Here is a 24,390-nt window from a genome sequence, read left to right on the forward strand (position 1 = left end):
CATTCCTGCTATATCTTACCTAATTGGTGGTCTAAGGACAGTAGATCTAATACCAAGACTTTTTCGTTGTGAAAATCCACTTGTCAGTACAACCTGTTTGAATGGCAAGCCAGTGTCGGATCTGTTCCCATCACTTTGGAAAGAACTGTTATAACTATTATTTGTGTCTGTCCTGACTACCGATTCCCACTTAAAGTATTCACAACCTTTTCTGTTTTCCTGGGGTTTACTTGGGCGAGACCCAGCACCACAGGTGAAGAAAAATCGGCCCATGTTAGGCCCTGGTGTTTGAGCCATGCGTCTCTTTGATCGCTTACCACAGCGACATAGAGGGGGAGTTTCCTTCATACCGCTTTTTCTGTTGTCTGACTTTCTGATGGAGGAATTCGTTGGCGTAACATAACTAGTAAATGAGGTCAAGGTTTCCTGTCCTGTTGATTTTCCAGAGAAAACAGAGGAGTTCATGGTCCTGGATTGAGGATCCTCCATCTGAAGTGGAATTCTGAATGATGCAGATTTAGACTGGTGCTTAGAAGAATCTTTCCCTTCTATGTTTGGGACTGTTATTTTGATGTTTTTTGGAGTTTTAAAGAAAGTACTGTTAATTTTTGTTGTCTGGTTGAGTTGTCGTGTACAACACAAGATATTGTTGTCTCTGCTTTTCAGGCCTGTAAGTGATTTCTTACCATTTTGTTTGGATAAACAAGTCGCTGTTGAATTTTCATCACCAGGATCTCTGTAAATCTGATCCACAATGGACAGTTTCGTTGTGGTTGAAATGTTTCTATGATCTGAAGCTTTTGGTGACCTTACTGGTATTTTACTTCTAGCAGTCCTTGGACTTAATACCACAAAACCCAGAGCAGTGTTGCTAGGTTTCCTGGTGGGTGACGAAAGTGTGTCTGTTTTCCTTTTCTTGTGACATGGACTTCTGCTTGGACTTTTTAGGTTTTGGACATCAGACGAAGCCTTGTTGACTGCAACATGGTGTTCATCAGTCTGAGACATTCTCACAGCTGTACTACTGTCAACAGGCAGAGCTTTAGGAATTCTTGTTTTACTACTGGACTCCTCACTCTGACAATAAACAACAAACAAATCTAAGGGTAAACAAATTTTATTTTGTAAAGCATAGTTACTATATCACATTAAATAAAAACACTGCTAGATATGCAATCTAAAATGAAAACATTTCAAATCTAAAAATTATATCATTGTCTAATTAATTTGCATCTCTCAGTATCACATAACTATTGTAACGAGTTTTCTGTAATTAAACAAAGCATAAGTCAAATTTCTAAAATTGTTAAAATCACATCAGATGAAGTTCAAATTAAATGTTTGTTTTTTGTTACAATGATGTTTGTTCAAATGTAATCTTAACACCAACTTAATGTCATTGCCTGGACTAAAAACTACTAGCAATCCGTCATACCAGCTTGAGTGTTTTGGTGGTGGTCAACACACATCCATCTCTAGTCATTCTCCAGGCCAGTCGGGCAGTGTTACGGGAATCATGTAGACCTAGAAATAGAGCAGTGTAAAATATCTCTCATACCAGCATCAATGGTGTATCTATTATTTTGCTTATCATTCTGAACATTTCCATTATTTATGTCAGCATAAAATTTAACGTATTGAAGCTTCAGGTTTAATATCTGTCTGTTGTCAGAGATTTCTTCTTTTAGGATGTCAGTAATCAAAGGTATTCATTGTAGCATATTCAAATTTCACACAACTTATCTTCAACTTGATGACCAGTTGTCCAGCAAAACAAAAGAAATTTTATTTTCAATGATCTTAATACAATAAATGTACCAGTAATTAGTATTTTTTATTGTTTAAAAGTTCTATGACAAGTTCAGCAGAAACTTAACACTAGCAGCACTTTCAAAGATTAGAGATTTGAAAATAATAATACTATATTACATTTTAGAAAAAAGTAAAGTATATCCAGGGTACAAAAGGGTATCATATATAGTATAACAACAGAAGTTATATAGCCATCACTGAATTTCAAATAACTGAAAATCTTCCTTGTTATTCGAACAGTAGAGTAGAAAATGTTACTCGTGCTGAAGATTAATACAACTGACAGATGAATTGCCTGAAACAATCTAACAAAAGTGGATGGTGTTTTTCCTTAAAAAACTCAAAGGGAGACAATTACAAGAAACAAATTTCAAAGTACCAGAAGGTCAGTTCTGAGCTTTATTTTCTTTACTTTCTTTTTTTACAATAACTTTTTTTTTGCTAACTTTGTAATTAAACATAAAAAATGGAATTAAGGTAGGTAGAATAATTATGAGCATCAGTGTATATGTATGAGTTTTACCTGAATGTTCCCGCCCCTCAAATGTGATACCGAGGTCCTGCAGAGCTCCATTTAAACCCTGTGGCCGTCGGTTATAGAATTTCCTGTATGTTGCTCTCAGATCAATCCAGCTGTTAAGTTGTGCTGGCCTCAACAGCTGCTTTCTTTTACATTCATTGAAAAGACACACACCCAAATCCCAATCTGAAATTAATCAAACAAATGTTTAAATGTTTCAAAGACATCTTTTTAACAAACAATCCTCCCAAATTCACTCTGGATTGTAAACTGATAAGTCAAGCCTTAACCTAAAAGGAAGTCAGTGTTTTGGTGATATCACTTCTGGAAAATGATTTTTCGTCTGGTAGACATCTCAGAAGATTCTACATCTAAGTTATCTCATATCATGAAAGAGCTGTGGGAAGGAAATGAAGCCACATATGTTCTAATCATCCAATTACAAAGTTGAATTAATGCTACTATACAGTATTGTTATAACAGAGATAGATATCTGAAACATCACTCCAATAAGTGGACTGACAATACACCACATAACTTAATGGTGAAAATAATGGAAAGTAACTAGTGCAAATCACATCATACTTCCACAAGAAGTTTGATTACCATCCCTGAACTTTCTGAATTTCTAGATCCAAACACAACAAAATTCAGAGGAAAAATATAAATGACTGATATCAAATTAAAATACAATTGTATTTGTTTTACAGAAGATACAAATCCACAAAACTAGAAACCGATGATAAAATTAAATTGAATTACCAATTCTCAAAATCCATTAGCAGTTAAGACACACAGCTAAATTTAACTTTTAAACACTGGTGAAATTGACTGAGTCCTAAAACCCAAACACTAAAAAATTTCCTTAAATCAATTCTGGTCGAATGTACAACCCCCACCATCGCCCCACCAAAGATAAAAAATACCTCAAAGAACTAGAATGTTAAACTGGTTCAATTAAAATATACGATAAATTGAAGAGATGGCCAATGTAAAAAAAATTGTAGTGTACAAGTTAAACTGATATTTAAAACATGGCAAAGATCACAATACCTGACCATGTGACAAATGTGGTGGCCTTCAATCTTGACTGTTGACCCACAACAGGTGAGAATGTTATCCCCTTGTCCTTACACAGGCCATCTAACCACTTAGAGAACTTTTTCAGGCAAAATCTCAGAGGAATTCCTTCATCAACCTGTTCCTGTACAAGAGGAATTAGCCAGAAACAATTAGCAAACTTTGTGAAACACATAATTAATTTATGGTTTACAATAAGCTGATACATGCATATTGTATCATTGAATCTCCTTGTAAAGTAGAGATAGTCATCTACAAATGTTACATATAAATAAGGAACTTAATGAAATTCTGACACACTGAAAACATTTGGATATTTATGACATTCAAAAGGAAAAAGATCCTGAACACTTTTAATAAAACCTTATTCCATATATTGAATTAAATAGAACACTGATATTAATACATGTACTTGATTATATATATTGAAGCCTATGATATCAGGGACAAACAGATACAGTTTGTATAAACGTTCTGTTTCTTATATTAGCAGCATGCAAAGAACTATGTCACAACATAGACAGTCCGAGTGTGCCACAAAGAAGCAGTAGAATTTACCTGTGTGATGCCTGTCAGTTCCTGACAGAACTCACTGAGTATAGGCTGCTCCTGTGGCTGAACATAGTAGTGGAACTCACTTTCAATATCCCCTGTAGTTGTATTGAGTAGCACTGCTGGAAACTCAACTGGCAAAAGTGATACAAGTAAACAATGACTGACTTGAAATCTCAAACAACAGTATAAGTATATTAATAAAAAAGCAAAAAGTGAAGATATGAACTGAAATGGTCATGTTTAAAATTCATTGTGGTCAAATAATTAACCATGAATATTCATGAAGATGTCAAAACCAAAGGTACAGAAGCAAAAATCTTCAGGCATAAATCATCCATTAAAAAACCTTACACTCCCCGTAAACCATTCCATCCATTCTCACTCCCCGTAAACCATTCCATCCATTCTCACTCCCTGTAAACCATTCCATCCATTCTCACTCCCGTAAACCATTTAATCCATTCTCACTCCCCACAAACCATTTAATCCATTCTCACTCCCTGTAAACCATTTAATCCATTCTCACTCCCTGTAAACCATTCAATCCATTCTAACTCCCCGCAATCCATTATCACTCCCTGTAAACCATTTAATCCATTCTCACTCCCTGTAAACCATTTAATCCATTCTCACTCCCCACAAACCATTTAATCCATTCTCACTCCCTGTAAACCATTTAATCCATTCTCACTCCCTGTAAACCATGCAATCCATTCTAACTCCCCGCAATCCATTCTCACTCCCTGTAAACCATTTAATCCATTCTCACTCCCTGAAAACCATTTAATCCATTCTCACTCCCTGTAAACCATTTAATCCATTCTCACTCCCCACAAACCATTTAATCCATTCTCACTCCCTGTAAACCATTTAATCCATTCTCACTCCCTGTAAACCATTTAATCCATTCTCACTCCCTGTAAACCATTTAATCCATTCTCACTCCCTGTAAACCATTTAATCCATTCTCACTCCCCACAAACCATTTAATCCATTCTCACTCCCTGTAAACCATTTAATCCATTCTCACTCCCTGTAAACCATTCAATCCATTCTCACTCCCTGTAAACCATGCAATCCATTCTCACTCCCTGTAAACCATGCAATCCATTCTAACTCCCCGCAATCTATTCTCACTCCCTGTAAACCATTTAATCCATTCTCACTCCCTGTAAACCATTTAATCCATTCTCACTCCCTGTAAACCATTTAATCCATTCTCACTCCCTGTAAACCATTCAATCCATTCTCACTCCCTGTAAACCATGCAATCCATTCTAACTCCCCGCAATCCATTCTCACTCCCTGTAAACCATTTAATCCATTCTCACTCCCTGTAAACCATGCAATCCATTCTAACTCCCCGCAATCCATTCCCACTCCCGTTAACCATTCAATCCATTCTCACTCCCCACAAACCATTCAATCCATTCTCACTCCCCACAAACCATTCAATCCATTCTCACTCCCTGTAAACCATTCAATCCATTCTCACTCCCGTAAACCATTCAATCCATTCTCACTCCCTGTAAACCATTCAATCCATTCTCACTCCCGTAAACCATTCAATCCATTCTCTCTCCCGTAAACCATTCAATCCATTCTCACTACCTGTAAACCATTCAATCCATTCTCATTTCCCGCAAACCATTCAATCCATTCTCACTCCCCATAAACCATTCCATCCATTCTCACTCCCTGTAAACCATTCAATCCATACTCACTCCCTGTAAATCATTCAATCCATTCTCACTCCCTGTAAACCATTTATTCCATTCTCACTCCCCGCAATCCAATCCATACTCACTCCCTGTAAACCATTCAATCCATTCTCACTCCCTGTAAACCATTCAATCCATTCTCACTCCCTGTAAACCATTCAATCCATTCTCACTCCCCATAAGCCATTCAATCCATTCTCACTCCCTGTAAACATTTCAATCCATATTCACTCCCTGTAAACCATTCAATCCATTCTCACTCCCTGTAAACATTTCAATCCATTCTCACTCCCTGTAAACCATGCAATCCATTCTCACTCCCTGTAAACCATTCAATCCATTCTCACTCCTGTAAACCATTCAATCCATTCTCACTCCCTGTAAACATTTCAATCCATTCTCACTCCCTGTAAACATTTCAATCCATTCTCACTCCCTGTAAACCATGCAATCCATTCTCACTCCCTGTAAACATTTCAATCCATTCTCACTCCCTGTAAACCATGCAATCCATTCTCACTCCCTGTAAACCATGCAATCCATTCTCACTCCCTGTAAACAATTCAATCCATTCTCACTCCCTGTATACCATTCAATCCATTCTCACTCCCCGTAAACCATTCAATCCATTCTCACTCCCTGAAAACCATTCAATCCATTCTCACTCCCCGTAAACCATTCAATCCATTCTCACTCACACTACATGGTACAAATCTCGAGGTTACATAACGGTTTATTGCAGTGGCTTTTGAAGTTGGATGTCACTCCTTTGTAATACATTTTATATTCATTCAAAAAGAGCATATCAGCCTGTGATTGGACAATTTTTTCTCCTGGAACCAATCAAAGAGTGTACTTCACTTGTGCCTTCAATTTTGCCATGACATTTTCTAGGGGTCTAGAGATCAAAAGTGATTATAAGCTCTGGCGTATCGAGGATGACTTATAGCACTGCAAACCTTCTTATTGATGCTTACTGAATGAAAATCAAACAATATATGCTCTCTCTTTGACAAATTTCTAATTCATGCTTTTTCATAGAAAACCTCTGAATTTTCACATTCATTCATTGACCTCCAACTTCCTCTAAGACTTACTGATTTCCTGTGTTTGGAATTTCTTCTCTTTCCAACAGGTGGATTCAAAGTCCAAAACTATAAGATATCCAAACGGCTGACCTGCACAAAATGAAAATCAATAGCTATGATATATGTATTTGTGGATCAGCATGGAAAAAATGAAAGACTGATGCATATGGATTCCAATGGGCATAAAAAAATCAACTAGAAATAAGGTGATATTTTAGATATTGAAGCTGACTGGTTGTGCTCAAAATCCTGAACCACAGATTGAAATTTTCTTTCTGAATCATTTTTTTACAACAGTCTATTTCATTCTGATTAAGTAAAAGGTCCCTGAGAGTAATTTAGGATATTTAGTTGTAACATTATAAAACAGGATTAATCGAAAATTCCAAAATTACATTATTTTCTCCTTTATTGGCCCCATAGTATTGCTGCATTTTTATTCTTATCAAAATTAAGAAATACTGCAAAACTGTCAGTTTCTACCAAAATCATTTTTTAAATATTTTCAAGAAATTGATTACATGGATGTCAACTTTTGCTGGAAATATAAAATTATGATTTTATATTGTGAATTACCGTTTTATCATTCTGGTTTAAGGCCAAAACTGGGGTCCATTTTCCAAAACTTTCTTTTGTTTCAATTGATTGGAGTACTTTCACTGTTATAAATCATGAACCTATTGTGTTGAATTTCCATTTCATGTCAATCTTTTCCTACAAGCTTTTAAGAAATAACAGAAAAAGATGTATGTGTTGTGAATCTTGATACAAGGTATTGAGAATTTCAGCACAAATGTTAAAAACTATCACAATTTATTTTTTATGCTTATTTTATATCCCTTCACCTTTAGGACATTAAATAACATAAATAATCCAAAAATTGACAATATGTTAAGAAAGAACTTCTATTAATCTAAACGAAATCTTACTTGGAGATCGTGACTTTTTGCTGCCAGCAGATGTTGATAGTGTGCGTTCCCTCAGAAGTCCAAGTTCCCTTAAATGATTGAATTAGTTGCTACTTAAATAACTGTTACATAATCAGAAAGACACAAAACTATAGTCATTAATTATAAGAAGAGTGGACATTTCCTCTTCTATTATTGATGTATTGATATTTACATTTTTATTGACATTGTCAATAAAAATGTAAATATCAAATGTCAATAAAAATGTAAATATCAAATGTCAATAAAAATGTAAATATCAATAACAGCAAAATACATATGAATATTTACGTCAAATTTAGGCAAATTCCTAACCGTTAAATTATCCTTTTGGAGACCCGGAATTTTTCGGTGTAACTGTGACTCAGTCTGGACGAAGGAGACATACATGCAGTTCGCCTACAGTGCAAGTAGGGTCATAGTGTTCTAGTGTGTGTGTTTCGAGTAAATCGTTTATCGTGAGTTAGCTAGACCGTAGATGCGGTTACCTTGCCAATTCTTTCGTAGTTTTCATTCTCTCCTCACAACCCCAAACAAGCCAGTTTGAAAATGCCGCACACAGTTTCTGTAAAGCATTCAATAGATTAGGATTTCCCCCATCTCAATCAACAGAGTGTTTTCAATAATAGAAAGGAAACCCATTACGATAAGCTTTTAAATGATACAGATGTAGAAAATAATAACACGTGAAACGTGAAGAATAATTATTTTTACCCCTGATATACCAAAAAGATGACCTCAACGAAAAGAATGCAGGATGTTTGCAGAATGAAAAAAGAATAGACGTTTGTATTATAATCATGTTTTTGTCTCTTTGCTTTTGATTACAACATGACACCTGAAGATAAATCTTCGGATTCCAAATCCTCTAAGAAAACCAAACGCATCGAGTCCAAGAAGAGAAAAGCAGCGGCATTCCTTCAACTAGCTAAAGACGTGGATGCGGTACGATGTTAAATATGAAGCAGGCAATGTCAACAAATAGTTGAGGTCCAAATGACACTCATGATGCCCTGTATAGATCTCTGCAAATACATATAAAGATTGGCCGGAAGAACTAAATGGGCTGCCTAGCTATCACCTTTTGATTCTAGGAGTCAAACATCATTATTCTCATTATTATTTGGAAAGTACACAAGAGATATTTTATATTTAGATTTGCATGAAGGTTAAATTATATAAGGACTATAGGATAAGAGAGACATCTTGGATTCGACAGTGAAAGTTTGTACAGACTGTTTTCAAGCATCACTAACTGGAGGATTAAGATCCCTTGCATTAAATCATATACCATCCATTCTAGTACTTTACTTCGATGACTATGTGTTGAAAAGATTTCCCTTTTAAATAATTTGTTTATTAAACTAACTTATATATATATTATTTATTCAGTTATAAAACAGAGTATTATTTTATACATCTGACTGTCTTTAATATTCATTTGGGATTATTTTAGACTGATTATGTACAATTTCAAGTTAGACTCTATGACCCCACAAGGAGAACTCTACCTTTAGAATCGTACTTAATATGCCTCATGTATAAATATATATTTACCAGTATATTTTATCAGTGTATTTTTAAAAAGGTTAAAACCAGTTTGGAGGACTCTGATGATGAAGATCACACACAAGCAAAGATACAGAAAATCCCAGAAGCCTTTGGGAATGTTGCATCATTTGTTCCACAAGAAACGTCGGCAGAAATTTTAAAGGGAAAATCTATGGAGGAGAGCAAGCCCAAATTATCAGGGGAAGCCCTGCTGGAACTGCGTAAAGCCTTACGAGAAAGACAGAAATTAAGCCAGGTAATTTGACTTGAAAATAAATGACACAGATACTGGTAATTCACACAAGTATTAAGATTTTAGACAAATTAACATTATTGTGTGATTGTTTAGTGGCTGTACATCAGTGTGAAATTTTGGTTTTTCTTTACAAAACATCTTAACATGATTGTAAAAATGTTTCTAACTGACATGCAGGTCTATGATAAAAGATTTGGACATGAACCAAATTTTATAGTCTTAATGTATTTAGAACTTGTAATAACTTAACATCTTCAATATATGAGACCAAGCATCATGATTTGTTTCGCTGTTTGTGGAGATGGTTAAGTATATTTATTAAAAAAAATTATATGGAGTAAATTTTGAAGGTCGTGTTGGGATCATGTTACAACTTAAAACAACATTTACACCAGAACCATTACATGTACCAATCTGCTTTTTCAAACATGAGTATAGTATGTGACTTGGTAAAAAACTACAGCCATCTTGTATAGTCTGTCATTTTGTGTTTATTTGTTTTTTCAGGATAAATCCAAGCTGTTTCTCACACTGGATGACCTTGCGTCAGAATATGGTGTCATGCTGTGTAAAGAAAGCCCAGTTCCTACATTACCTCCCCTGTTTATGATGGATGTACAGCACTTGTTGCTGTATGCATTACAGGGTAACCTGTCCTCTTACAGACCGAGGTAAATATAAGGTTACATCCTTGTTACGTGATGGTACCATGACAAGACTTACAATAAATAATGCACAGAGCAGTGATGATTCTTGCTAAATGATAGCCAAATCATATGTATGCTAACCAGGTCATATGATGGTGTTGTCATGCTAAATGATAGCCAGGTCATGTTATTGTATTATGCTAAATGATAGCCAGGTCATATGATGGTGTTGTCATGCTAAACGATAGCCAGGTCATGTGATTATGTTACTGTGCTAAATGATAGACAGGCTATGTGATTATGTTAAATGATAGCCAGGTCATGTGATTATGTTACTATGCTAAATGATAGCCAGGTCAAGTGATTATGTTACTATGCTAAATGATAGCCAGGTCACCTGATTTTGTTACTGTGCTAAATGATAGACAGGCCATGTGATTTTGTTACTATGCTAAATGATAGCCAGGTCATGTGATTGTGTTACTATGCTAAATGGTACCCAGGTCACGTTATGCTGTTTTTAAGTTTAAGTTGTATGTTATATCCATTAGAACTTTGTCTAGATTTAAAACTAAGACATGGCTGTGTGATCTTTGACCTGTCTTTAGGTGGTGTAAGTTGCTGAGACCCAGCAAGATTGAAGGGGTGGTAGTCATTGTGTTGGATGGTGTTGGCAGTGATGACTATCAAACACATCCAGAGTGCTTTCCAAATATACAGAAATATTTTGAAATGGTGAGTAAGCTGTAGATGTTGATATATTTCATTTTATGTGATATTGAATGTATCAGAGTGATAATACATAATTCATTATGTTTGTACATGCATACTGTGGAAAGATTAAGAAAAATTTTGACACAACACAAGATGTACAGAATTTCTGTTTTCCATTTTTTAAAAAATAATATTATATTTCATCTGAGAGATTCAACAGCATGAAATTGAAAAGACATCAAACAACAGGTATAACAGCTCTCTTCAATTGTGCATTCATTAATATACCCGACTTCTTTATATTGTTTTACTTGGATGTTGTTTTATAATACATATCTATTATCATACTGATGTTGTTTTAGCTGTAGTTGCTGGACATTCACGGTATGTATAATAACACAGTCACTAGCAATGATATGGAACAAACCATAAACAAACCATCTACACATATTTATTTCTGAGAAGTGCCAAACAGTTAGCATTAACTTGTACTGGAACCTGATAATACTGGAATATGAATTAACTTTACAGAATGTATTAAGATATTACAAGATTTCTTTTATTCCAGTCTGTAGACATGGTATCCCCTGAAGAATATGGCTCTTCTGTTGCGGAGGAATTACTGTATGTTCCATTGTCACTCAGAGAAAAGATGAAGCGCAGAGAAACTCAAAGTAAAACACAGATTGTTAATATTGAACCAATGGCTCCCATCATAGGGGGAAAAGTACCACAAACAGAGCCTGCCAGTGTGACACTTGAAACACAGGAAATTCACAAAGAACCAGAAATAAAGATAGAAAGTGAACTACTGCCAGCCTCTGATAGATTTCCTAGGACACACCTTTTATTGAGTACATCACAGATGGTGCTAGAAGGCTTCCCCATGCCAAACCTTAACACAAGTAAGGACTTTTTCTGTTATAACTGTTGTAACACCACATGTCAATACCCTATAAGTAGGAGAAGAATAATTCTATTTCTTTTTTTAATTAAAAAACACAATTTACATGAAATGATACAACTGTGGATATTGGGCAGAAGTAATTATTAAAATGTCTGTTTTCTGAAGTAGTTTTAATTACTACATAATGTTTTCACTAATTTATACCAATAGATACTATAATTTATTGTTATAGGACAACAATATACAATTATAGCAGTATTCACTAATGTATACCAATGGATGATAAAATCTATTGTTATAGCAGTATCACTAATGTATACCAATGGATGATAAAATCTATTGTTATAGCAGTATCACTAATGTGTACCAATGGATGATATAATCTATTGTTATAACTTGGTTGAACAATATACAATTGAAGCATGAGGTCAATTCATGATATTATCTTACCAACCAAGAACAGTATCAACAGGGACAGATATCAAAATTTCAAACTCTCTTACCGCTGTCATAACATAGTTGTACATGGCAGATTCAACCAAGTCCATCAGTTTCTCCATTCATAGAGGAAGAAGCCAACCTTGTTGGCATTGTTTTATGGTTTTTTAATAAAAATTGAAAGCAGATAAAGTTAGAAGTGTTTAAAAAATTGAAAACAAAATGTTCCCAATAAATCTATTTATGGAACCACACGATTTACAATGAATTTTTATACATTGTCACATGTGTCCATTTTGGCCAATAGAAAATGCGAAATTGCAATGTAAAATTATAGTTTTTTTATTCCAGGATATAGGTAACAGTGTTGACTACTGCTATGTTTATCATTTTCAGACACAGAATTCATCTACTCTAAAGATGACTATGGCACAGTAACTAACCACAGTCCAATTTTTGCCATAGATTGTGAAATGGTATGTACACACGTGATGATTTATTTCTACAAGATGATGTTGCATGAAAGTATGAGGAGGTATTCAATGTGAAAATTTCAGATAACAAGTTATAAAGGTGTAGTAATGTGACCATTTTTGTCCCTTGGCTGTTTGTGGAAAAAATATCTTTTTATGATGAAGTGGACTGTATCTCAAACAAAGTTCATTTTAGTCAGAAAAGACAGCTTTTCTCAAATCTCATTTCTTCAGAGAGTAGCTTTAGCTAAAATGTTAACATGAAGAATATCTCTTTACTCTTTACACACAATAAAACTGGGGGAAATGGTCTGACTGAAGGTACCACAATAGGGACGTCTTTTATCAGATGTTGGTAAATCTGACCACAATTGTGCTTGTCAGTATCAGATTTGGTGAAAAATTCTTTGAAATAGACATATGTTAGATTTTAATCATGATTTAAATGCCAGAATGAGACCAGCTTATTACTGACATCGACCAGCTAGAGTGAATAATTCTGGATCACACAGGTGTGTGTATTACTACCCTAATTTGTAACATATAAAAAGTGTCATGAATTCAAACAATATAACTTTATTCTGTATCAATGAATTAAGCTGCTGTTCAGTTAAAAGCATTAAGGCTAATGAAGTACTAAATAGGTTACCATATAAAACCGTAGGAGAATCATTCGCAACAAGAACAAATGTCACCAGTTAGTGGGTAATTTTTACTAATTGTCTACTAGTTTCGCCTCTATTCGAGGCTTCATCAGGACAATTTTTTGTACATTTTAGCTCCCTGAAGTACTTTTTTCAGAATTAACTATGACGTATTTACATTGACAATAGAGTAAGGGCAGATAAGCCCTAAAGTTGACGTTATACTTTGCCAAATTATGGTATTATTGAAGTTCATGAAGTATGCAAATTAATAATTAAAGTCCAATCAAAATAATAATAATGAAAAGCGTTTGTTGTTCATCATGGGTAGGCTAGTTCGTCCAGGCAAATGGTGGCATCTGATGTTGAGGCATAGGCCAGCTTCTTATAATCCACTAAGGGTCCAGGTAATTCTGTGGAGCTGATACTCTTGACGGAAGAGTTGTCGGAAGACGAGTCACTCAACAACAGGTCTCCCTTCAGTAGGTCAATGGAAATCTTATCTTCTGTTTGAGCTGGTTTTTGAGTATACGGCCCTGGGGGATTCCTCTCCTTGGCCGGTACTACCCTGAATTTGGCCTTCTCTAGTTGTTGTTTAGTAAGTGTTTCTAATGGTCTTATTTAAATAGGTTACCAATGACGTTTTGCATTCATTAACAACTGGCTGCAGTTTGTAGCTGTAACAAATTGAATATGTCATTCATTATGATATACCCTGGTAACCTCATATATTACTCATTCTTGATGTGCTATTGTATTTAAAGTGTTTGACAGTACGATTGAAAAGTGAAGTGACCAGAATTTCTGTAGTAAACGAGGACCTCGAATGTATTTATGATACATTTGTGAAACCACATCACAGAATCCGTGACTACGTTACCAAGTAAGTTCTCAATCTATCTGTAAAGACTGCTGAGGTGTAATATTAATACAGGGTACAAAGCTAGGGCTTAATTCAAACATGGAGATCTTTGTCTGAAAGCCCCAATACATGCATCTTTCACTATTTTTCTAACTTGAAGAAAATAAATGATTCTAATTATACAAATGTAGTAAAAATAATATCACGTGTTGGTATTGATAAAAAAGTGTTTGAAATTCACTCTTTGTAAACATGCCTTGATCCAGGTACAATCATTACTGAATAACTACACACCCTCATCCTGTCATCATGAAAACCTCACAGCAGGTGCAGCATTGCTCTTTACCTGTCAACACCCCTATACCAGTGTGCAAATATATATATATATATAGTCACATGATATTTTTGTGGTAGATTTTGAAACTAAGTATTAACATGGGTTAATATTTTCTGTGGGACAAATTTTTATAATTTTTATTTGTTTTGATATCCCCACCAAGTGTTACTCAATAGATACACAAGTGTAGCAATCAGCTTATATATATTTTAATCTGATCTTTCCATAGTTATCAAATGGAAGTTTTCTGAATCACAGGAAATTGCCAAATGATACATATATTTTGGCTTTAAAACTTGATTGGATTGACATAGAGTAAGGAGGTCTTTTGAGATGTGGGCTGGGGGAGTCTCTTTGGATTTACATAGAGTAAGGAGGTCTTTTGAGGTGTGGGCTGGGGGAGTCTCTTTGGATTTACATAGAGTAAGGAGGTCTTTTGAGATGTGGGCTGGGGGAGTCTCTTTGGATTTACATAGAGTAAGGAGGTCTTTTGAGGTGTGGGCTGGGGGAGTCTCTTTGGATTTACATAGAGTAAGGATGTCTTTTGACGTGTGGGGTGGGGAAGTCTCTTTGAATTTACATGGAGTAAGGAGGTCTTTTGAGGTGTGGGGTGGGGCAGTCTCTTTGCATTTACATAGAGTAAGGAGGTCTTTTGAGGTGTGGTGTGGGGGAGTCTCTTTGGATTTATATAGAGTAAGGAGGTCTTTTGAGGTGTGGGGTGGGGGAATCTCTTTGGATTTACATAGAGTAAGGAGGTCTGAGGTGTGGGGTGAGGTGTGGGGTGTGGGTGGGAGAGTCTCTTTGGATTTACATAGAGTAAGGAGGTCTTTTGAGGTGTGGGGTGGGGCAGTCTCTTTGGATTTACATAGAGTAAGGAGGTCTTTTGAGGTGTGGGGTGGGGGAGTCTCTTCGGATTTACATAGAGTAAGGAGGTCTTTTGAGGTGTGGGGTGGGGTGGGGAGTCTCTTTGGATTTACATAGAGTAAGGAGGTCTTTTGAGGTGTGGGGTGGGGAGTCTCTTTGGATTTACATAGAGTAAGGAGGTCTTTTGAGGTGTGGGGTGGGGAAGTCTCTTTGGATTTACATAGAGTAAGGAGGTCTTTTGAGGTGTGGGGTGGGGGAGTCTCTTCGGATTTACATAGAGTAAGGAGGTCTTTTGAGGTGTGGGGTGGGGTGGGGAGTCTCTTTGGATTTACATAGAGTAAGGAGGTCTTTTGAGGTGTGGGGTGGGGAGTCTCTTTGGATTTACATAGAGTAAGGAGGTCTTTTGAGGTGTGGGGTGGGGAAGTCTCTTTGGATTTACATAGAGTAAGGAGGTCTTTTGAGGTGTGGGGTGGGGAAGTCTCTTTGGATTTACATAGAGTAAGGAGGTCTTTTGAGGTGTGGGGTGGGGAAGTCTCTTTGGATTTACAAAGAGTAAGGAGGTCTTTTGAGGTGTGGGGTGGGGGAGTCTCTTTGGATTTACATAGAGTAAGAAGGTCTTTTGAGGTGTGGGGTGGGGAAGTCTCTTTGGATTTACAAAGAGTAAGGAGGTCTTTTGAGGTGTGGGGTGGGGGAGTCTCTTTGTAATTGCTGGTGACTCTTACTAAATAGTGTTACAGGAGGCCTGTTGCAGGCCATTCAGAGCAATTAGGGTTAAATGTCTTACCTAAGGACAAAACAAGGTCAGCACAGACAGATCCATTTCATACTGAGTATAGGATTAATACAGAGTAATACCGAGTATGGCATTAATAACAGGCATGGATTAAAACTCAAGTATCGTATTGATAACAGGCATGGATTAAAACTTGAGTATGGTATTGAGGTAACAGTGATTAATTGTAAAGATCTGATTAATACTGAAATGTCTTCATCAATAGAAATCTAATAATTCTGGTAAGAACAAAGCTCATCTGCTGAAAGGTTGTAATAGTGGACGTTAAACCTGTTAAATAGATTAATAAATAGTAACAAATGATAACTTTCTGATGTGACTCACAACAGATGTTTCTTGTCTTTAACAGATACAGTGGTATCACCAAGCAGATCCTGGACCCAGTACAGACACGTTTGAGTGATGTACAGAAATACTTGAGGAAAATTCTCCCAGATGATGCTATTTTATGTGGACAGTCACTGTGTGGTGACTTGAATGCTCTGCAGGTTTGTCAGTAATCACATTTTGATATGACACGTCATAAGCTGGCAGACTTCTGATATGTTTTGTTTTCAATGGTAAAAATAAACAAATTGAACAATTCTAGCATTTACTTGTTATATTAAGTTAGGGGAGTATAACTTGTCATAAGTTAGGGGAGTATAACTTGTCATAAGTTAGGGGAGTATAACTTGTCATCTGTCGGTCCACTGTCAAGGTTTGTCCAGCATAACTAAATCCATTTAAAATGATAATATGTCTGTCGAACTTGATATTTACTGAATCTAGATCACTGTGATTTTCTTCTCTTTGCTGGAATATAACTGAATCTGGGTAAAAGGTAAGATTCATCATAGATCCAAATCTTAGTGTAAATTTGCTGCCAATTTTTGCCCTTTTAAATATGACTGGTCTGGTTGACAGATGTTTCACCCATATGTGATGGACACAAGTGTGATGTACAATCTGAATGGCGACAGGAAGAGGAAAACAGGACTGAGGCGACTTGCATCTGTATTTCTCAAGTAATTTGTACTTTTTAGTTTTCTACAATGTTTGAATATCCATTATCCCACATAACTACATATTGATGACTCAGTCATCACTGTAATGGAGATAATTGATAATTACAGGTATTTTACATAAAGATATATACACAAATTTTACATTAATATTTGGTAAACTCAATGTTGGTCGTGCAAATGCTGAAAACAACAAATTTCGAGGCAGAATACCTAGAACTGAAGGACAAACATTGGTATTTGGAATTTCGAGGGAAAAAATATGTTATAAAATACAGTGTCACATCTTTGTGATGTCATAAAAGACAAGGTGATTGAGAGCATTATTGTAGGATTAATAGATTCTATTATCTGTTTGAGGTTGACTTATCTCAGTCAAGGGCTGACATTCTGTAAACTTTGTAACAGAGGTCATTATTTATTTCAATGCCTCCGCTAGGAATCGAACACGGGACCCCTGGCTTACTAGTCTGATGCTCAACCAATCGAGCTAAAGAGAAGTTCTCTCTAGCCGAGTGGTATATTGCGGCTAGTATTTAACCAGGGTTACACCTTCAAATAAGATATATAAATTATCTGAGACTGAGATAAAGCCATCTTGAACACAAGAATTGTATGTGGTAATGGAATCCCTACAGGCCTTGTTAGATATGTGTTTATGTTGTCCCAGTGCTTCACATCATTGAAGTAACAAAAGGATGAATTAATTAATGACATGTCATTAGTGAATTGTTACTGTTCTGTTGTCCTGACAGGGACCCCCCTCCCACCTGTCTCAAACTAATGGAGAGACACCTGTATAATTAATTGTTGACATGTCATTAGTGAATTGTTACTGTTCTGTTGTCCTGACAGGGACCCCCCTCCCACCTGTCTCAAACTAATGGAGAGACACCTGTATAATTAATTGTTGACATGTCATTAGTGAATTGTTACTGTTCTGTTGTTCTGACAGAGACCCCTCCTCCCACCTGTCTCAAACTAATGGAGAGACACCTGTATAATTAATTGTTGACATGTCATTAGTGAATTGTTACTGTTCTGTTGTCCTGACAGGGACCCCCCATCCCACCTGTCTCAAACTAATTTGATTGTTAAACTAAGGGATACCATGTCAGGCTTACTGAAGGATATATATAGCTGCTATTTTATAGACAAATGAATTTATTTACAGGCGTGATATCCAAGGGGATGCATCAGGCCACAATTCTATAGAAGATGCCTCAGCCACAATGGAACTCGTCAAGCTCAAGCTTGCCAATGGTACGACCTGGATGACAATGTGTTTTTGTAATCATTATTGTGTATTACATGTTGATTCATTTCATTGTATAAATACTGTATTCAACAATTGTTTCTCAAGAATTAATTGTAAACACTGGTTTGGCAAAATGAGTTACTCAAACGTAGTGCAAACCAAATGACAGTGGCATTGGAACTTGATTTACCAGTCTCAAAAACATTTAACATGATGTGTTGTGTGGGAACTTGATTTACATGTCTCTAAAACATTTAACATGATGTGTTGTGTGGGAACTTGATTTACATGTCTCTAAAACATTTTACATGATGTGTTGTGTGGGAACTTGATGTGCATGTCTCTAAAACATTTAACATGATGTGTTGTGTGGGAACTTGATGTGCATGTCTCTAAAACATTTTACATGATGTGTTGTGTGGGAACTTGATTTACATGTCTCTAAAACATTTAACATGATGTGTTGTGTGGGAACTTGATTTACATGTCTCTAAAACATTTAACATGATGTGTTGTGTGGGAACTTGATTTACATGTCTCTAAAACATTTTACATGATGTGTTGTGTGGGAACTTGATGTGCATGTCTCTAAAACATTTTACATGATGTGTTGTGTGGGAACTTGATGTGCATGTCTCTAAAACATTTTACATGATGTGTTGTGTGGGAACTTGATGTGCATGTCTCTAAAACATTTTACATGATGTGTTGTGTGGGAACTTGATTTACATGTCTCTAAAACATTTAACATGATGTGTTGTGTGGGAACTTGATGTGCATGTCTCTAAAACATTTTACATGATGTGTTGTGTGGGAACTTGATGTGCATGTCTCTAAAACATTTTACATGATGTGTTGTGTGGGAACTTGATGTGCATGTCTCTAAAACATTTTACATGATGTGTTGTGTGGGAACTTGATGTGCATGTCTCTAAAACATTTTACATGATGTGTTGTGTGGGAACTTGATTTACATGTCTCTAAAACATTTAACATGATGTGTTGTGTGGGAACTTGATTTACATGTCTCTAAAACATTTAACATGATATGTTGTGTGGGAACTTGATTTACATGTCTCTAAAACATTTTACATGATATGTTGTGTGGGAACTTGATTTACATGTCTCTAAAACATTTAACATGATGTGTTGTGTGGGAACTTGATTTACATGTCTCTAAAACATTTTACATGATGTGTTGTGTGGGAACTTGATGTGCATGTCTCTAAAACATTTAACATGTGTTGTGTGGGAACTTGATGTGCATGTCTCTAAAACATTTTACATGATGTGTTGTGTGGGAACTTGATTTACATGTCTCTAAAACATTTAACATGATGTGTTGTGTGGGAACTTGATTTACATGTCTCTAAAACATTTAACATGATGTGTTGTGTGGGAACTTGATTTACATGTCTCTAAAACATTTTACATGATGTGTTGTGTGGGAACTTGATGTGCATGTCTCTAAAACATTTAACATGATGTGTTGTGTGGGAACTTGATGTGCATGTCTCTAAAACATTTTACATGATGTGTTGTGTGGGAACTTGATGTGCATGTCTCTAAAACATTTTACATGATGTGTTGTGTGGGAACTTGATTTACATGTCTCTAAAACATTTAACATGATGTGTTGTGTGGGAACTTGATGTGCATGTCTCTAAAACATTTTACATGATGTGTTGTGTGGGAACTTGATGTGCATGTCTCTAAAACATTTTACATGATGTGTTGTGTGGGAACTTGATGTGCATGTCTCTAAAACATTTTACATGATGTGTTGTGTGGGAACTTGATTTACATGTCTCTAAAACATTTAACATGATGTGTTGTGTGGGAACTTGATTTACATGTCTCTAAAACATTTAACATGATATGTTGTGTGGGAACTTGATTTACATGTCTCTAAAACATTTTACATGATATGTTGTGTGGGAACTTGATTTACATGTCTCTAAAACATTTAACATGATGTGTTGTGTGGGAACTTGATTTACCATCTCTACCATCTCTAACACTTTAAACAAGATTAGTTGTGATATGGTATTCAAGGTTGTTCTGTTTCTGAATTTGAGTGATAGAGTTACATACCTTGGGTCGGATACAAAGGTCAAGGTCACTTTGGGTCAAAAGATAACAAGCCTCAAGTATGTGTTGTGAAAGATGCCCTGCTTTAGCATGCCTTTATCCATCAATACAGATATTTGTTAAAAATCTGGTGATGCTGTTGAATTTAAGAATGCTATTTACCATTTATAGTGTATGTGTGTTTCAATGTCATTATGACAGATCTTACATATATGTGTTAAATTTGATATTGCAGACATTGCTTTTGGTGATTGTGTGATTGGTGGAGCAATATTTCCACCAGAAGAGAAAAGTGATGTGGAACCAAAACCTGATCTGCAAAGTGTTCAGGCATCTGAGGAGGAAATAAAGGACCAAAACACTTCAGTGGCTGTGGAGCTCCAATCAAAGTCGGAGTCTCTATCACATACACAAATCGTCGCTAGAAAAAAATCCTTCTTTCACAATATTTCAAACAGCCAGTACAAAAGTCTGTTCAGTATTACAAAAGATGTGAAGAAAACAGGTGAGTTGTAATGATAAAGTTCTTTTTAGTGTCAGTAGACTGTTAGACATTTTAATTGACTGATTGCATCAGATTCCACATCATTAGGACAAAATGTTACATTTCTTGAGCATACACAATATACATTATTACAAGGAAGCTTCATAGATATCCATAGTACATGGATATGCCTTATCCCTTATGTATGCAACATTCAGGTTTAAAATATATACCAGGTTTCTCATTAAAAGCTGAAGTAGCTTATATCACACTCTATTTTAAATGTCTCACTTTCATTTTGTTATAACGAATTTCCTAGTGCCACTATACATCTTAATCTGTAATTAAACATTAAAGGCCATTAAGTTTATAGATAAAGGTCTTTATACTCTTCAGGTCCCATGGGCCTCTTGTTTCCAATAGCTGTCCCGGTGGTTGTGACCTAGTTTATTAAATGACCTTTCTCGTTTCCCCTAGCTGCCCTGGTGGATGAAGCATCTGTTGTGCAGCAGCATGCCGATCAGGAAGTGGTTGCCATAGTGTCTGATTGTGACAGGACTAGTAAGTCACTGTCGAAGTCGTATGTAGAGTTCCATGATTTTGTCTACACATGCTTTCCCTCATACAAGAAAGAGGACACAGGAAAACTGACGGAGGAGGAAAAACAGGTAAAAAAGTCAGAGCAATAATACCGTTATTTACTGTAGTCAGTGTACCATGTCGATGGCTAGTCTGATTGATATGGTTAGATATCAACAGGATACTGTTTATAAAATAGGTGTATTATTTTGGTGAGCTATTGGATGTTACTTCATGAGTAATATGTAAATTTAGATAATAATTTGTGTAATATGAATTTCTGCATTTATTGGAAAATCCTCACATTGAATTTAGCTTAAGTATTCATTTTAATATTTCAAAAACCTTCCATACATACAGAAGTTTCTAGAATGACAAACATGAATATGTCGTTAAGTAATAGGTTGGATGTTATAAAGCATGTCTTTAACCTTGGTTTTACAGAAACTGCTTGGCAGAATGGATAAACGGCTGGGAAAGGTGCTGAAACATACCAAGGTTGGCAGTCTAGTGACAGTGATTTTACCAGGACAGTCTTCTTCAGGAAAATGCCAATGTGCCAAGACTTTCATCAAAATTGTCTGAACTGCAGATTTTTCTGTTGTTTTTATATCATTATCAAACAGAAACTCAGAGATATATAGTTGATTGGTATACTTTGGAATGGCCGACTTTCACAGCAGGATGGAATTTTTTTTTTTCATTTTTATTAAAATGACAATTTCTACATACTTTAAGAAATTGCTAGGAATGGTTAGTTGTAACAAAGTTTGTTCCCAGCAATTTGTTCTCATAGTAGTATGTACAGGCCAACTGCTTAAAACTTCAATCAGTCATCATTAAAAATCTGACCAAGTCCAGAAGTAATGCAAGTTTGGAACAGTGTGTACTGTCAATGCCATGTAACATCCATTTACATAATTAATGTGACATACTCTCATTTAAAATATAAAATCGTTTCTATTATCAGCTTGCTTTGTTTTATGTTGAAAAGTTATTTCTTGGATGTTGTGAAATAGCATACACATGCTCCTTTATCTGAATACACCTTACAATATTTATCTTAACCGACCAAAAGGCATGTGATCAGCTGATAATTATGCCATGATGTCTGTTATCCATACATCAGGTGTCAACCATTTTCTTACAAGTACTCTTAAAGAACTAGACAGCCTGGGGTTAAGATAATTTGTCTGTAGCAGCATGTGTTCATGGTAACAGGGTTTAGTGTGTAAAATATTTCAGCAATTTCTTCTCATGAAACCATATTGCCGCATCTTGATATTGAACAAGGATCATTCTGGGATAAAGGCTATCAAGTTTGTTCCATTGAATGACCTTGAACCACTTTGAGTCACAGGGTTGTAATGTGTTCAAATGACTTCACAAAAAGAATTGGGGTAAATCTGTGCTTTTGGTTTTACCTTCTCTTGCTGAACAGTCAATCATATTCCTCTTGTAAGTTTTATCAAACTAGTACTGTTGTCAACCTCATTTGACATTTTTAGACCATCATCAGATGATGGTTGGCTATTTAAATTGCTCTGCGTCAGTCTGTCCATTGTCCATCCATCTGTGAACAACTTTTCTCAAATTGCATTTGTTGGTTCCCCTTTGTCCCTAGTTGTGCCATTCGATTTTGGGTCTGATCAGAAAAACAGAATGGCCCAACAATGACCTTCTTGGATTTTGACTTTGAAAGTTTGTTAATGCTATTTCTTGAGAAGTACTCGATGGTTCTTTCTCAAATTACATTTGTAGGTTCCCCCTGGTCCCTAGTTGTGCCCATTCGATTTTTGGTCTGATAAAAAAGACGAAATGGCTGACAGGCAGCCATCTTGTATTTTAACTTTTTAAAATTTGTTATTGCTGTTTCTTAGAACGCACAGGATGTATCTCTTTCAAATTTCATAAGTAAGTTCCTCTTTGTCCCTAGTTATGCCCATTTAATTTTAGGTCTGATCAGAAAAACAAAATGGCTGACAGACGGCCATCTTGTATTTTACTTTGCAAGATTGTTATTGTTATTTCTTGAGAACTGCTCCGTAGATCTTTCTCAAATTTCTTATGTTGGTTCCGCTTTGTCCCTAGATGTGCCCATTTCATTTTGGGTCTGATCAGAAAAACAAAATGGCTAACAGCAGGCCATCTTGCATTTGACTTTGAAAGTTTGTTATCGCTATTTCTTAAGAAGTACTGGGTGGATCTTTCCTAAATTTCAAGTGTATGTTCCCTCTTGGTCCCTAGTTGTGCCTATTTGATTTTGGAACTGATCAGAAAAACAAAATGGCTGACAGACAGCCATCTTGGATTTTGACTTTGAAAGTTTATTAACACTATTTCTTGAGAACTACTGCAAAGATCCTTGATACCAAGTTGTGCCTGTTTGATTTTGGTACTAATCAGAAAAAACAAAATGTCCCACAAGCGGCCATCTTGGATTTTGACTTTGAAAATTTGTTATCACTATTTCTTAAGGTCTAACGCAGCTAAAGCTATAACTCTGTAAATTACAACCCAATATAAATTGTCCAACTCATCCAAGATCTTACTGATATATGGTTGCACATCATGTTTCATAAAAATTTGTTCATATTTACTCAGTTATTGTGTTCCCAAGGTCCATAATGAAATTGCAAAGGGCCCTAACTTTGTAAATTACATGTACATTCAAATCAATTTCAATGTCAAACTCATCCAATATCTTATTGTTATATGGCTACTAACAGTTCCAGCAAAATCAGTTCATATTCATTCTAGTTATT

At 35.7% G+C, this 24,390-nt stretch overlaps 2 protein-coding genes across 4 annotated transcripts; one reads left to right on the forward strand and one right to left on the reverse strand.

The window, feature by feature from the left end:
- LOC132555775 (ERI1 exoribonuclease 2-like) lies at positions 1-8,237 on the reverse strand. Its single transcript, XM_060220138.1, has 8 exons — positions 8,212-8,237; positions 7,706-7,773; positions 6,786-6,866; positions 3,971-4,098; positions 3,386-3,536; positions 2,336-2,518; positions 1,436-1,524; positions 1-1,077 (listed from the first exon to the last, which is right to left on the reverse strand). Exons 1-8 carry the CDS (start codon positions 8,235-8,237, stop codon positions 16-18), a joined length of 1,788 nt encoding a protein of 595 aa, XP_060076121.1. The 3' UTR covers positions 1-15.
- Positions 8,238-8,407: 170 nt separating this feature from the next.
- Positions 8,408-22,591, forward strand: LOC132555728 (RNA exonuclease 5-like). 3 transcript variants are annotated; one of them, XR_009554450.1, is made up of 14 exons: positions 8,408-8,668; positions 9,297-9,530; positions 10,038-10,201; positions 10,786-10,912; positions 11,460-11,796; positions 12,633-12,712; positions 14,118-14,236; positions 16,559-16,697; positions 17,116-17,216; positions 18,388-18,476; positions 20,798-21,067; positions 21,524-21,714; positions 22,070-22,268; positions 22,395-22,591. XR_009554450.1 is itself a non-coding variant. In XM_060220091.1 (13 exons), exons 1-13 carry the CDS (start codon positions 8,555-8,557, stop codon positions 22,208-22,210), a joined length of 2,106 nt encoding a protein of 701 aa, XP_060076074.1. In that variant the 5' UTR covers positions 8,408-8,554; the 3' UTR covers positions 22,211-22,591. The 3 variants fall into 3 exon arrangements, 2 of the variants coding, with proteins under 2 accessions (XP_060076074.1, XP_060076075.1); XM_060220091.1 differs by having other exon boundaries at positions 22,070-22,591; XM_060220092.1 differs by having other exon boundaries at positions 9,312-9,530; positions 22,070-22,591.
- The last annotated feature ends 1,799 nt before the right edge of the window (positions 22,592-24,390 follow it).

This window comes from Ylistrum balloti, unplaced genomic scaffold (genome assembly GCF_031769215.1).
Source record: "Ylistrum balloti isolate Yb309-2 unplaced genomic scaffold, AGI_CSIRO_Ybal_v1 Utg370512, whole genome shotgun sequence".
In the NCBI taxonomy this organism is placed as follows: Eukaryota; Metazoa; Mollusca; class Bivalvia; order Pectinida; family Pectinidae; genus Ylistrum; species Ylistrum balloti.

What these genes read in the sequence shown, in the direction of transcription:
- LOC132555728 (XM_060220091.1), top strand. Translation starts at nt 8,555, where the DNA reads ATGACACCTGAAGATAAATCTTCGGATTCCAAATCCTCTAAGAAAACC. An exon ending in TAGCTAAAGACGTGGATGCG is followed by an intron (nt 8,669 to 9,296) that starts GTACGATGTTAA and finishes ATATTTTATCAG; the next exon opens with TGTATTTTTAAAAAGGTTAA. An exon ending in TTGCCATAGATTGTGAAATG is followed by an intron (nt 12,713 to 14,117) that starts GTATGTACACAC and finishes TTGTATTTAAAG; the next exon opens with TGTTTGACAGTACGATTGAA.
- LOC132555775 (XM_060220138.1), bottom strand. Translation starts at nt 8,237, where the DNA reads ATGAAAACTACGAAAGAATTGGCAAG. An exon ending in ACTACGAAAGAATTGGCAAG is followed by an intron (nt 7,774 to 8,211) that starts GTAACCGCATCT and finishes CAATCATTTAAG; the next exon opens with GGAACTTGGACTTCTGAGGG. An exon ending in CACATTTGTCACATGGTCAG is followed by an intron (nt 2,519 to 3,385) that starts GTATTGTGATCT and finishes GATTAATTTCAG; the next exon opens with ATTGGGATTTGGGTGTGTGT.